The 13,733-nt window shown below is 51.2% G+C and overlaps 1 protein-coding gene across 1 annotated transcript in view; it reads left to right on the forward strand.

Moving 5' to 3' along the window:
- The first annotated feature begins 4,156 nt into the window (after positions 1-4,156).
- Positions 4,157-13,733, forward strand: part of LOC116797283 (astrotactin-2-like) — a 191,255-nt gene continuing 181,678 nt past the window's right edge. The window contains exon 1 of the mRNA XM_032708670.1: positions 4,157-4,490. Coding sequence (XP_032564561.1) covers positions 4,157-4,490 — 334 coding nt within the window. The remainder of the gene's footprint in view (positions 4,491-13,733) is intronic.

A 13,733-nucleotide genomic window follows, 5' to 3' on the forward strand; every position in this document is an offset into this window, starting at 1 on the left:
CAGATACTGTGTGTCTGTGGACCAGCATTTGTACATTGCAGCTTGGAAACAAAATTAATTTTCTGGCATTTACTTCACAGTATAAAAAAATCCTTTTTGCTCCTTCGGTGGAGTTATTGATGTTGATATGACTCTTGCAGGGTGAAATATAAACCCCTGATTACATCAGGGCTCTATGACTGACTTTCTCCTCTGATTGCTGGCAGTAGGATTTGTGACGTGCATTACAGACATAAATTGCTCTCTGTGTTGTAAATACATAGTGCATTTTAATGATCCCTGCTGTATGTACATGTCTTTAGTAATAGGGCCAATTGAAAACCACTTCAGAAAGCTGCTATTGGTATCTTTGCAATAAACTCCTCATCTCTGCCAGCCAATAAAAGATGCATTAGTTCTGGGTGTCCAGAAACCCAGCTCATGGGATTGAAAGTCGAAGAATGCTTCATCTGTGACCCTTTAAATGAGAATCACTTTTTTTTCCCCCCTTCAACATCCATTTTAAATTTAGATAATACAGATACTTTAAGTGCTTTCCAGCAAAACATCTTCACAAAGCTTTCCACAGAGGCATAAAATCCTAGGTTTGCCAGAATCCCACTTGGGGTATCACCATACAGAAGCAAATGACCTTGGGGCTGAACTGCTCTGCTCGGGAGTAAAAAAAATACATTGAGTGTCTCAAAAACTCCTGCTAAAAGAAAAAAATCTACTCAGGTGAAATTAGGCACAAATGTGGGCAGGCATAAGGTAGGCATAGCCAAGGTTCCTGGTTCACATGACACACAACATATGCTCTGTCTTCTTCTTGAAGCTGCTCCACCTGAGAACAGCCCACTACCACTGCTTGACAGTCTCTGCTTTCTGTGCCGAAACCCCCATGCTTGGGACTGTTACAGACATCACTTCCACAGCCCTCGGTATCTCTTTTTATCCATTATGGAAACAGCTAATTATTTTCTTGCCTTTATGTCTGTAAGAGAGGATACAAACCCCCAGAACGGGGAAAAAAAAAAAAAAAGAAGGGGTTTGCCCCCGAGGTGCACAGTCAGCAGCCGAGGTGAGAACGAGCTGGAGCCTCCTGACAAGCTGTCAGATCCCCCCATGGCACCCTACCCAGATGGGTCTTGTCAGTGTAAATGCGTTTGCACTTGTAAGACGATTTCCATTTTCATCCCAGGAATGTTTTTTTGCTGGGAATGGCAGTTTTCGCTGAGTTTCTCGGCCCCGGTGCTGTTGAAATTGAGGGTCAGGCAGTCGCCGACGTCCCCGGGGAAAGGCTGGATCCATGAAGCATAAGAAAAAGATATTAAAAACGGGGCCTCATTTAGGAAGAGCAATCTGGGTTATGGGCTATGCAACTGGCTTGAAAATCCACAGTTTGTATAGACTTAAAGTGTCCCCAAATAAGCAAACTTCTGTAAGTGTTCCTGGAATATTTTGCCCATAACTGAAACTCTCAGAACCATGTGCTTAAACCCTGATTTTTCTTAAAAGCAGGGGGCAATAGAAACCTGTTACCTCAGTTGTAAACAAGGACTGTAATATCCATCTTTGCAAATATTACTGGTGGTTTTCAAACAGTGAAGTTTTGTGTTTAGCTTGGTTCTTTGGAACCAAAAAGCAGGTGGAATCCTTTTCTTCCCAAAAATGAGAAGAACCTTCCCGTTGATCAGCATGCCCATGTTTGTGTGGGAAGACTTGCAAAAACTCTCAGTGTGCTCCTCAGCAGATAGTTGTTAGAAGAACTTTATGAATCCAGACAGCCAAGCAAAATAGGACTTGATGTGTGCAGAGCTGCTCAGATCTTTGAGACCCTCAACGTTCCTCCCAGCTCTGTTTTCTAACATCTCAGGACTTGCTTGGTGTCAGTCAGTCCGTAGCAAAGCAGGTGTTTCAACCTGTGCCTCCTGATTGTTGCTTTCCAACTCTAAACCCTGAAAAACATTCACCTTGTTGCTTAATGGTCAGGGAAAATCTGGATGCACTAAAACATGTCCTTCCCTGCAATTCAGCTGGATTCACAGCAAAACTAAAGCAGAAACCACTGTCCAGAGGTGTGACAGCAGTAGGTATCTCTGGATCCCTTTCCCAGCCCAAGGACAACTCCTTCCCAAAATCCTCTGGTAGTTGACAGCAAAAAAATTCTCTACTTGTGGCACACGGGCACAGTTGTGCAGCAAGTGGCTACAGGGAGATGGAAGTAACAAGGATGGGGTCTCAAACAGAAATAGATGTTTTTCAGGATTCCCAGTTCCAAAAAAAATACTAAAAAGGCACTTCTTTTTTAGATATACTGGCTATTAGTGTGTGACTTTGTGTGTCGATGCTGTATTGGTTCTTTGCACTCATTGACTAGAAAAATTTTTAAAACTAGGAAAAAATAAAAAAAAAAAGAGGGAAAACTCTCCCTACTGTTGCAGTTTTCTCAACAAACAGCTGACACTTAGGACCGCATTTTTTTGCTTGATTATTTTTTTCCAGCATGACTAGAAACTTCAACCCTCCCAGTTAGGCAGATCTGGGGTCCCACCTTTGACGTTCTGCAATTAGTGTCTTGTTTGCTGGTGAGCACTTTTTGCTTCCTCTCTATTCCTGTAGCTGGAAAGAGGCACTGTGCTCACACCAACACTCCTACGGTGGGGGCTGCAGCTTGTTAAGGCTGGGAGCGGGAGCTGGAGCTGGAGCTGCTCCTGGAGCAGGGACTGGCCCCTGGGAATGGGGCTTGAGCTGTTTGTTTGCTGGATTTCACATTCATTGCCATTCTGCCCTTGTTGTGGTTTTAACATTTGATGACCTAGGTATCTCAGAAGGCTGTTTTGCCTCAATAGGCATGTGATGAATTGCTCTTAATTAGCTTGTGGAAATAATATAAGCCTGAGCATTAAGCGTGCTTTGTTAGGGTTTTGACATCTTCTTTTATATGTACATCTACAAATAAAATCAGGTAGATTAGCAGTCACTAGGAAATTGTTGTTGTGAGTCACTGAATCATAACTACCGTAGGCTGCCTCTCCTCATCTCTGTTAGTCATGCCCGACTGTGGGCAGGAGTTCATGGGGCTCTGGGGCTGGGGTTAACTGGGTCCACTTTGCCTCCAGGGACAGTGTTTGCCTCCAGCTCATCCCCATCATTCCATTTTGAAAAGCCAGTTGGCTCCATTGCAGCTCAAGGCAGTGTGTGAGCCAAACCACGGCAGTGGAGCTCACCTGGTTTGTCTTCCAGCACCAAATCCAGCCCTCATGTGGCACGGAGGCATCTGTGTGATGGAAGGATATAGGAACTTGTGGTCAGACCTCAGGATCATTGCCAGCTGGTAAAGTCCAAATCTGAAATCTGTACTCTAGGTCACCAATTTGTCTTCTTCAGGCTTCTCATTTCAAGCCATCTCTGTGTGCCCTGGATGCTGAAGGCGTCTGTTCACTTAGGAGAGGGTAATAATTAGTAAAAGCTCACAGGAAACCCATTGCTGTGGTGTTGCACCCCAACAGTTGGCTGCGAGGAAGGAACAGCTTGCAGGGAAGAGTGGCAATGAGCTGGATGGGAGAAGAGGTGGAGAGACATGGGATTTTCACAAAATCACGGATTCCTAGAATGGTTTGGTTTGGAAGGGACCTTAAAGATCATTCATTCCCAGTCCCCCCTGCCATGGGCAGGGACACCTCCCACTAGACCAGGTTGCTCCAAGCCCCGTCCAACCTGGCCTTGAACAGCTTCCCTGAACAACCTGCGCCAGAGCCTCACCAGCCTCGCAGGGAAAAAATTCTCCCTAATACCCCATCTAACCCTGCCCTCTGTCCGCTCCAAGCCATCCCCCTTGTCCTGTCGCTCCGTGCCCTTGCCCAAAGCCCCTCTCCAGATTTTGTGGGTCAGGAGCGGCGGCGGCGATGCGGGAGCGGTCGGGCAGTGGGAGCACAGCGCAGGCGGGGCGGGGGGAGCGGCTGCGGGGCCGGTGCCGGTGCCGAGCCCATCTCTCCTCCCGGCGAGCGGCGTTCCCAGCCCGGGGCGGGCGGAGGGTCCGCGGGGAGCGGCGCTCGGGGCGGGGCGGGAGGCGGGTCCGGGCGGCGGCGGCGGCGGCGGGGCTGGGGCTGCTCAGAGCGCCCGGCTCCGCTCGCCTTCCGCGCTCCGCGGCTCGCAGCGCCTGGCTCCGGCCGGCATGGCCGCTCCGCCGCGCCGCGGGGCCGCCGCTCCACCCCCGGTGCTGCCGGTGCTGCTGATGCTGCTGCTGATGCTGCCGCCGCCGGCGGTGCCTCTCGGCGGCGGGCCCGGCGCGGCGGCGTCGCGGGAGCCCCCCGGCCCCTGCCGGGTGAAGACGGTGACGGTGTCCACGCTGCCGGTGCTCCGGGAGAACGACATCAGCTGGAGCGGAGCCCCGCCGCCCGCCGCCGCCGCCGAGTCCCGCCTGCTGCTCTTCGTCCGCAGCGAGCTGCCCGGCCGCGTCGCCGTGCAGGACGATCTGGACAACACCGAGCTGCCCTTCTTCACCCTCGGTAGGCGCCCGCCCCGTCCCGTCCCGCATCCCGCCCCTCCATCCCGGATCATCCCCGAAGCATCTGACGCCCGCCGCGCCGGCTCCGTGTCCGCCCTCCCCGCTCCGCGGGCGGCTGGATGTGTTTTGGGGCTTTCTAACCCTGCCCGTGCTGCATCCTGGTTTTTGGGTTTGGTGGTTTTTTCCTCCTTTCCTGTCGGGGAGGGATTTTTTAGCAGGGCCTGAGGCTGCCGCCGCTGCCAGCCCCGGGAGGAGGAGAGCATCCCCGGGAGGAGGAGAGCATCCCCGCGCAGGCTGGAAGTGATTCGGGCTGCCTCGTGTGCTCCAAGTTGAGCTCTGAGCCCCGAGGAGGTTCCGCCGAGCCTGGCACAGCGGGAGGGGCTGTTTTTCTAGCCAGAGCCTGATTTTATAAATGCTTCGTCTTAATTCTCGAAGCTCGCTCTTGCTTCACGCACAACTCCAGCGTTCCGGGTCTGTGCGAACGCCGCAGACTTTCCTCCGCTCTCGGCTTCGTGGGGAGGGGGATGGGACTAGAAATAATTCTGTGGTCGTACTTTGATCTCGATGCCGGATTCTGTTGTCTCGGATGGGGTGCCCGAGCTGCCTCTTGTCACTTTTACATATTTCTGTGCCCTAATCAGCCTGGGGATCCTCCAGGGGAACTGTTAAGAATGTCACCTGGGCAGCTCGGTGTTTACTCTGCCAGGTCACCGAAGGGTTTTTGTTGATCTCTGCTTTATCCATTAGCTTTCCTGTTTGTCGGTGTCCAGACCTAAGATAATTCGAGTACCCGCTTATCTCGGGGCTGAGATATCGCTTGACACGCTGGGTCGTGACTTCCAGCGCATCACTCTGTGTGCCTCAGGTGTGCCAAGGTGTGCCCATGGGCAGGCTGACCGGGGGGCACCGACCCCAAGTCTCTTCCCATACCTCGTGGAAGTGATTGCCTTTCACTGGGCGCGATGAGCCAGGGTAGGGAAACCTGGCTCTGTCTGTGTCTCCCAGTCCTGTCATTTTACCTTGCGTGGAGCTTTCTCGTAGCAAACACCCATAATAAATAAGTTGATGGTACTTCTTGAGGCTTTCGGGCTCTGGCTTTGCGGATTCCTTAGACACGGTTGGTCAACTGCAAAAATCCCATACAAAGCCGATACTGTATTTCAAGTAATAAAAGTGAGAAAGGGTTTGATGCAGTAGGAATGACGTTTACCATACAGCAGCTAAAAGTAACAAGAAGTTTCATGGTTCACCGAGTTAATTTTCAGATTAGAGTACAGTTTCTTCAGGGACTGGGTGTGAATTGCGCACTGATCTAAATATATCAGATGGCAAAGAAACCCCCCTGTGTGAGCTTAGATAATAGCTCAAGTTGGAGGAGAGAAATTTGTCTTGATAGATCAGAGACATGATCTTGTATAGCAAATCCTGTTTCTGTGAGTGCCTGCCAGTAAAGGGACCATATCTTTGTCTAAAAAAAATTCTCTTTTTCTTGCCTGGCGTATTGGTTACGTGTGTACTCGTGAATATGAAGCAAGTCTTGTGCAAATATATGGGGGTTTTGCTGCCCCTTCATGCACAGTAGACCTCAAAACGTCCCCTCCTGTTTCCCTGAACCCACAGGCATCAGGCAGATTGGAAGATAAATGAAAGCTTTGCCCATGGTGGGATGGCTTCATCATGGTCCTGAAATTAATCAGCTCGTTGCTTCCAGAGAAAGTAAAACACTTGTCCTTCCCCAAGGTCTAGCTCATGAATTGCTCTGTATGTTCTGATATTTCAAATTTGTTGCATTTCTCCCCGTCTCCTGGAGTGGCAACTGAGTCTCGCTCGCAGTTAACTCTTCTCTGGGTGAGGGCTGTAAAGCATTTCTGCTGGCTGGTTTTTTTCCAGTGCAGAAATTAAGGCTGCAGTTTTCTGTGGTGATTTCTTTCCCCCTTCATCCTTTTCTAAGTTCATCAGTGGGTGGGGAACGTGAGAGCTGCTGCTGCCTTGTGATGGGCTCTTGGAGGTGAAAATCACGTTACAAGCGGGAGGGCAGTTGAATGGCTTTGGAGTGACGTGGGGGAAGAGATTTCTCATTGGCAAAATCTTTGCTAGCCCTTATCTTTAGCTGATTTCTTATGATTATATCTATTTATGCATGTTGCTGGACGTGTTTAGTGGCTGTCTGGGCATGAACTCAGGAGGACACGTAAGAGCTGACATCCTGCAGACTGCAAATGTGTTGAGGGCTCCTAAATGCCTTGGAGTGCAGGATCTTGCTGTAAGCAGAGAGAGTTTTCTGGCCTCAAGAGGGTAAGGATGGGGTAGGATGACCTCCTAAAGCACACAGCTCAGCACAACCACCCTGACTGGCATCCAGGAGGGGTTTTTGAAAGGAAAAAAAAAGAGGAAAAAGCAGGCAGAGCAGAGTCATGGTGCTGATACTACAGACTCAGAAGTGAAATAAGTTGAGAGTAAATTGAGGCCACCCCGTTCTGCAGGGCTTAAAAATCTTTCCAGGCCAGGAAGCAGGAAATAAAACATTGCCTTGCATGGTGGCAGTGAGTTTAAGTAGCCAGTCTGTAACCTTGGACTGCTCAGCAAGTCCCAGCCTAGTGAGTCTCCCAACACTGGAGTGTTTCCTGTGCCTCTCATCACTCCTTGGCATTAAAGGAGGGTGGGCGAACTGTAGCTGAAGGCTGGTAGGTGCCAGAGCCTCATCTGCAGCACTGTGGAGCTTAGAGTCATGGAATTATTTAGGTTGGAAGAGACCTTTCAGATCATCAAGTCCAACTCTAAAACTAACACTGCAAAGTCCACCAGTAAACCATGTCCTGAAGCGTCACATCTTCTGCTGATCCGTTTTATGGGCAAACCAAGTTAAAATAGGCTGAGGAGATAGATGCCCTAAGTCGGTGTCTGGAACACATGCCGTGCTCTGTGTCCCTTTTCTTTAAAGGATTCCTCCTTCCAGGGAGGAAACAACTTTATCTCTTCCCTGACAGTATGAGATTTTATTCATTTCAGTGCATAAAGTGAGAGCTTTCAGTGTAGCATCCCTGCCTGCGGGGCAGCCTGGTCTGCAGGAGCTGCTGCGTGGCTGAGGCAGAGGAGAAAGCAGCACCAGGAAACATCTACACAGCCAGCCCTTGGCCCATGGCAGACTGGCAACATCGGGAGCAGCAGGAGCAGGAGCAGCAGCAACTCGTGGCAGGCAGGAGCCCACTAGGGGGTGGTGGGTGCCCGGGGATGCTCCACAGCAGCTCCAGCTCTGTGTGCCTGGGTGGGCTCCTGACATCTGGGGAGCCCAGGGTGGGGATGGCTTTGCCCCCTCCCAGCAGAGGCAAAAAACTTTGATTCCTTGTGCATCCCTACTGGGCTGCAGCGGGGATCTGCTGCCAAAACACCCACGGGCAGCTCCCTTTGCTCCGTGTCCCTCCTCCAGAGGGGTGTCTCAGCTTCTCCATTTCCTACGCCTCAGTTTATTTTTTCTCTCTTGCGTTGGAGACAAGAAGGATGCTTCTCCCACTACCCCCAAGTTACGTTACTATAAAATTGCTCAGCAAAGCCCAGTGGTGGCAGGAAATGACAAATGTAACTCTGCCACCAGTGCATTATGAATTGCTGTGCATCCCTTTTCCTGAAAAAGCATCCTGCCCTTTCCTTAACCTTGGATACGACTGATGCTTTGTGGTATTTTTTTTTTCCCCCTCTAATTCTTCTAGAGTTACTCTGGCAATTGGTGCAGCCTATCATTGGCTTTATTCTTGCACAATGAGGTCTCTCTAAGGTATGTATCTTGATTCAGTCAGCAGCCATGTGTTCTCTACAATAGCTGCTCCACCACAGCGTGGCCTGCTCTAAGTGCAATTCAGGGAATGGAGCAGTTAGCTTCCGAGCTAATTTAGCTGAGCTCTGTCTATGTGTGAGCAGATATATATATAGAGGAGAGAAAAGGAAAGAGGCAGACGGATTTTCACCAGTGCTCTTACCCCGTAGTGCCTTACATAAGAACAGTTTACTACTCATGTCTCATAAATGGCTTAATGGATGCTGTTTGACAGCGTCTGCAGTGCTACAAGCTACTTTGTTTTGGTGGCTGTCACAAAACATGCCTGTGTGTCTACATTCCTGGTGTCCCCCTGTGGCCCCTGTGTTTGGCTGATGATTGTCCTCCACTTCCCGAAGCTGTGGAGCTCCTCCAGCTCCTCACCAGTTCGGTGCTACAGCTTTTATCTTTTTTTCTTAACTTTTCCTGGAGCCATCTTGTAACTTGAACTTCTCCTCTTTAGGGTAAGAATGTTGAGTGTCCAAGAAACGACTGGACGTGGCACTCAGTGCTCTGGTCTAGTTGACAAGGTGTTGATCGGTCAAAGGTTGGACTCGATGATCTTGGAGGTCTTTTCCAACTTTAATGATTCCATGAATGCATTAAAATAAGGGAAAGCACTCAGGGGATTGATTGCATTTACTGCTTTTCCTGAAAATGCTTGAGCAAGGTTTTGCTATCCTTGCTTTTGTCACCAGCTTCTCTTTGTGCAGAGTGGGTGGAAAGGCTGGAGGGTCACCCCGGGGGGCAATGGGTGTGAATGGAACTTATTGATGCTGCTGTTCAGAAGTGCCATTCTCTGCTTTGGCTTGGCCTGTGGGATCTGGAGCAGCATTGTGTGGGTGGCAGAGAGAGTGTGCCCAGTGTGAGACTCTGCTCGTCAGGACATGGCATCTAAACACGGGGTTGTCTCTGCAGAGAAGCCAATAAGCCAAGTCTGGTTCCCACACCTCCCTTTGCATTAACTGCCTCCTACTAGGCTTGAGCTGCTCTGTGTATCAGCCCAGGGGTTTGGTTAATCAAGTGTTTGGGAATTTTTTTGTTGTTGTTTTTTAATTTTTCTGGCAGTTCCCAAGCTATTCCAAGGGGTAAAGAGTCACATCTTCCACCAGGCAAGTGGAGGGAGCCTGAAAGCCTCAGCAAAGTGGTATGGTGAGGATGAGATGTGTTGGTGGGCTCCTTGGGGTGGGGACAGGGGCAGATACAGACCTGAGAGTGGGGGCTGCTCCCCTTCCCCTTTGTGCCCATCGATAGCTGTGCATGGTTGTGGGGTCTGGGCCAGGTCCTTGGTGGTGGGGGCTGCCTGGGGAGGGTGTAGGGAAGCAAGAAAACCTTCCAGTAGCAATTTCCTCCCCTCTTTGTATGAAGCTATGTGATTACTTCAGCCTTCCAAGATGTTGGATTCTTGTAGCTGGACAGAAGGAAGGAAGGAGAGCCTGGCTTGGGATGAGGTTTGTACTGATGATGTGTGTCCTGAGCTCCAGGTCTGTGAGCTCTGTAACACCCAGAAAAGCTGTAGGCACAAAATACCCATGAAAATGGGTCAGTCCTCAGATGAACACTTCCCTCCCCAAAGGCAAGGCTGAGTCTGACTTGTCCAGCACAGCAGGGTGTGAACTTGGCAGGGATTTTGCTTCATCTTCCGTATTTTCTGGGGTGAAAATCCCACTTAAAACTGGGAAAATGTAGCTGAGTGCAGGCTGTACTCGGGGAGCTGCTGCTTTCCAAGAGTACCCGCGTTGACCAGCTAGTGGCAACAGAAGATTAACTATGGAGGGAGAGAGGAGCCGGTTACTGCAGCTGAGCTGCCAGGCGGGAGGAGGCTGGTGGCTGGGGATCCCCCCTGCTCCCCCTTCCTCCCAGCTGATGGCAGCAGGTTTTCCATGATGTCTGTGTGCCAGGGGCTTTTGTTACTCTTTTTCAGGAAAAAAAAAACCCATGAGCTTTTCTTCAGAATTATGCAGAGAGCTTGCATTTCTCTGTGGGGAACGGGGCGCTGAGTGACCTCCTAGTGCCACCACGCAGATGGATGTTACCTCCCAAACTTGCTGCCTGTTCCTTTTTTAAGCCCTAAAAGTGTGAACCTCAGCTGTGTGATGGACAAGCCTTTGTGCTGCCTCAGTGACACGGTGCTGATGTGTGGTGTTGGCTGGCTGTGAAACAGGGCTGAGCCCTTGGGCTTTTCTGGTGTAACAGGAGTTCAGGCACCGGACTGGCTGGGATAAGGAGAGAACAGATGCCATGTATGGGAACCATGAGGTATTGATCTTGTGCTTCCTTGACATACATGATGGCAGCTGCAAGTGGCTTGAGAAACACCTGCCATCACAGTGAAAGTAGAGTGTGGGGCAGGCTGGGGCTGGAGATTGAAAGAAGTGAGGAAAAGCCTTGATTGATTCCTTTCATCCTCTGTAATGCCCATGGTACAGCCCGTGTCCGAGTGTCCTCCTCTGGTTGCAGCCATCTGAAATGGGGAATGCAGAGCCTTGGCCAGTCTTCCCATGCTGCTCCCCAGTCCCTACTTGTGGGGTGCATGATGGCATCGAACAGAGATGGTTCTTGTGCAAAACCAGCTCAAGAAGTGGTGCCACTTAAAAGAATTGAATGCTTGTGCTGCTGCTCGGGTCTGAGCTAATGCAGTTAAGGTTTCCAGTGTCCAGACAGTATGGAGACACTTAATGGTATTGAAGAAGCAGAATGGCATGTGGAGGGGACGAGCAGTGATCTTGGCTGCCTGCATGTGCACTGGCTGGGTGAGGCTTTCTGGATGTCTCCTGGGAAGGAGGAAAGTGGGGAGAAAAGTCACAGAGTAAGTGATTTTGGCCCATTGCTTCTTTGGGTGTCTTCGCTGTCTGCCCTGCAAGAAGGAGTGCTCATGAATGCATCCAGTGTGCTTATTGCACTTAGGTTGGGAAGGAAGCAGGGAGGAATTCCTTGCAGGAGGAGGTTGGGCTGCCACTGCTTGTGGGAAGATGGGGCAGATAAGATTTGGAGCCAGGGCTTTGTCTGTAGTCGGAAGAGGCTGGTGGGGAGGGGGCAGAAGAATGAGTTCCCTCAATTCCACATTTTACCTGTTCCCCACCAACCTTGCACCCCTCCCTCTGTGCTTCCACTTCTCCTGTCTCCGTGCAAGACAGAGTCTGTAGGAAACCGCGATGGGCTTTGAAAGCGACAGCAGCGAAAAGGGAGAAATTTTCCATTAGCAGCATCAGCAGTAAAAGAGATTTTTTCCCAGTCACCTGGTAACTGCTGTATTTAGGAAGATTACTGAGCTGATGGTGCTGCTTCCAGGCATATGCATGGGAGTGATCCTGTTAGGAGAGGGAGGCAAAGGCAGCGTGCATGGCAGCACACAGGGAGCTGGGCTGCTAAAGGTCAGCTGTGCATCTCTGCAGGGAGAAGGGACCTGCAGGACCTGGCACCTCCCGTGCTCTGTCATCTGTTCCTCCAGTGCAGGAGAGTGACACAGAAATGGCACTGCCAGCTGCACTCAGGAGATGCAGTGGGGGGAGTGAGCAGGGCTCCCTGGGGCTGGGCTCTGGCACATCCTCCAGTGACAGAGGGAATGCCTGGCTCCAGCCTGATAGGGGTTTTTTGGTGCCTGATGCCTTTCCTTCTCTGTGTTGGATGAAATATGCCAGGGGAAGGGCACTACCCTGGCTGCAGACACCCTGTGGATTCACTGTGGAGGTGAACCCATCCTCCCAAAAGCCCATGGCCCCAGGTCTGTATAACTGGGGTGCAGGGTCTGGAGACCCTAACTTTGCTCCCAGCCATGAGCATGCTTGCAGGAGCTCAGCTGTGCTGGTACCTTTGAGGCTTTGGTTCTTTTTCCTATTTCCCCTCCCTTATCCCTCTCTAGGGCAGAGGGGTGGCCTTGCCTGTGGCTGGATTCCTGCCCTGGCTGGGCTCCCTGGCCAGCCTGAGGGCTCCTGGCTGCTGAGGTGCTTGCCTAATGTGAGCTGGCATTCCAGCGTGCCTGTGGCTGTATCTGTCCCAAGGCCATTCACAGCCCATATCCTTCCCTTGCTGCTCTTTATGGTTCTCCAGCATTCCAGGGAGCACAGCACATCCCTAAACTATGGGATCAAGTGACAGCAAATAGGAGTTGGCAACAGCATAGGAATTTTTTTGTTGCCTCTAGCCAACTGCTCAGCAGTATCAGCTTCTTGATGCAGTGCTCCCTGTGCTGGCACGTGCCATGGTGGGGAGCCTGTCTGTGTGTGGGAGCAGGGAAAGAGGCTGGAGCAGAGCATGTTCCCTGCAGCCCTGGATTGGGACCTGCTGCTTGTCCACCCTGGCCAAGGAGCACCAGCTCTGTGTGTGGAGCCTGAAAAGCCTCTCCCTCAGCTCACTCTTGCCCTGTGGATGTTGCTTTTGCTACTGGGGGGCCTGACAAGGTGAGAGTTGGTGCCACTGACCCGATGAATTCCTTGGGCACGTGCACCCAGAGCAAGGTCTGCTCTCCTGGGAAGTTTCCCACTGGGATGGGATTCCCAGGGTGATGGGGCTCCCACGGCAGGTGCTGCCAGTTGTTCCCACCTCAGCTTCTCTTACTCAGCACAGCCTTGCACAGGCTCTGTGGGATGGAGGGAGGTGGAAACCCTTCACCTTGGCTTGCTGGGTCTGAGCAGTCACCTGTGTGGTGGGTTCATCATGGCTGGTGGCCCTGGAGAGCTTTGGGGCTTATTGGAACATCCTGATAAGTCCCTTTTCCTTGTACCCCTATAACACTTCTTTTGTGTCCTTTGAACCTCGCATCTGTTTAAATTAGAGGGGTTTAAACTCTTTTTTCCTGCCCTACAATATGCCCAGGGAATTCCTTCCAGGCTTCTCTGAAAGCCTTGTTGGCATCATGCTCCTTGTTCGTCTGCCTCTAATATCTTGGGAAGTGTGGCCAGAGAGAGGTGCCCAGGCAGAGCAATGTGTTGGAAAGATGATCCAAAAGGTGGATGCACATTCTCCTCACTCCCTTCCATGCCATTCAGTTTGGTCAAGCTGTGTCCACAGCAAAAATCTCCCATCATATTCTGTCTGGAAGGGTGAGCAGCTTGGGGTCTCCCAGGGGATGCCAGCTCTGGGTACCACTTGATTAAGGTAGGCTCCACTCATGGAGCCTCCTGGCCCTTACTGAGGATGGCCTTGGGACAGGAGGCACTGCAGTAGGTCCAGCTGAAAAGGAGGGATGCTGTAGAGGAGCCGATCACAGCAGTGGCATTTTGAGGACCTGACAGGTATATTTAGGAGTCAGACATGTTGCAGACTGAAGGCACATCCAGCCGAGGTGATTTTGCCCTTATCTGTGCAGGCAGGTCCTCGCCTGCTGCTGCTGGAAGGGCGCTGGCTGCTCCATCTGCCGTGTTCCCATCAGGGGCTTCGGCATTTTTCCTTCCCCCGCAGAGAGGAGGGAGGGCTGCAGGGGTGCATTTGTCA

This window comes from Chiroxiphia lanceolata, chromosome 21 (genome assembly GCF_009829145.1).
Source record: "Chiroxiphia lanceolata isolate bChiLan1 chromosome 21, bChiLan1.pri, whole genome shotgun sequence".
Classification (NCBI taxonomy): domain Eukaryota; kingdom Metazoa; phylum Chordata; class Aves; order Passeriformes; family Pipridae; genus Chiroxiphia; species Chiroxiphia lanceolata.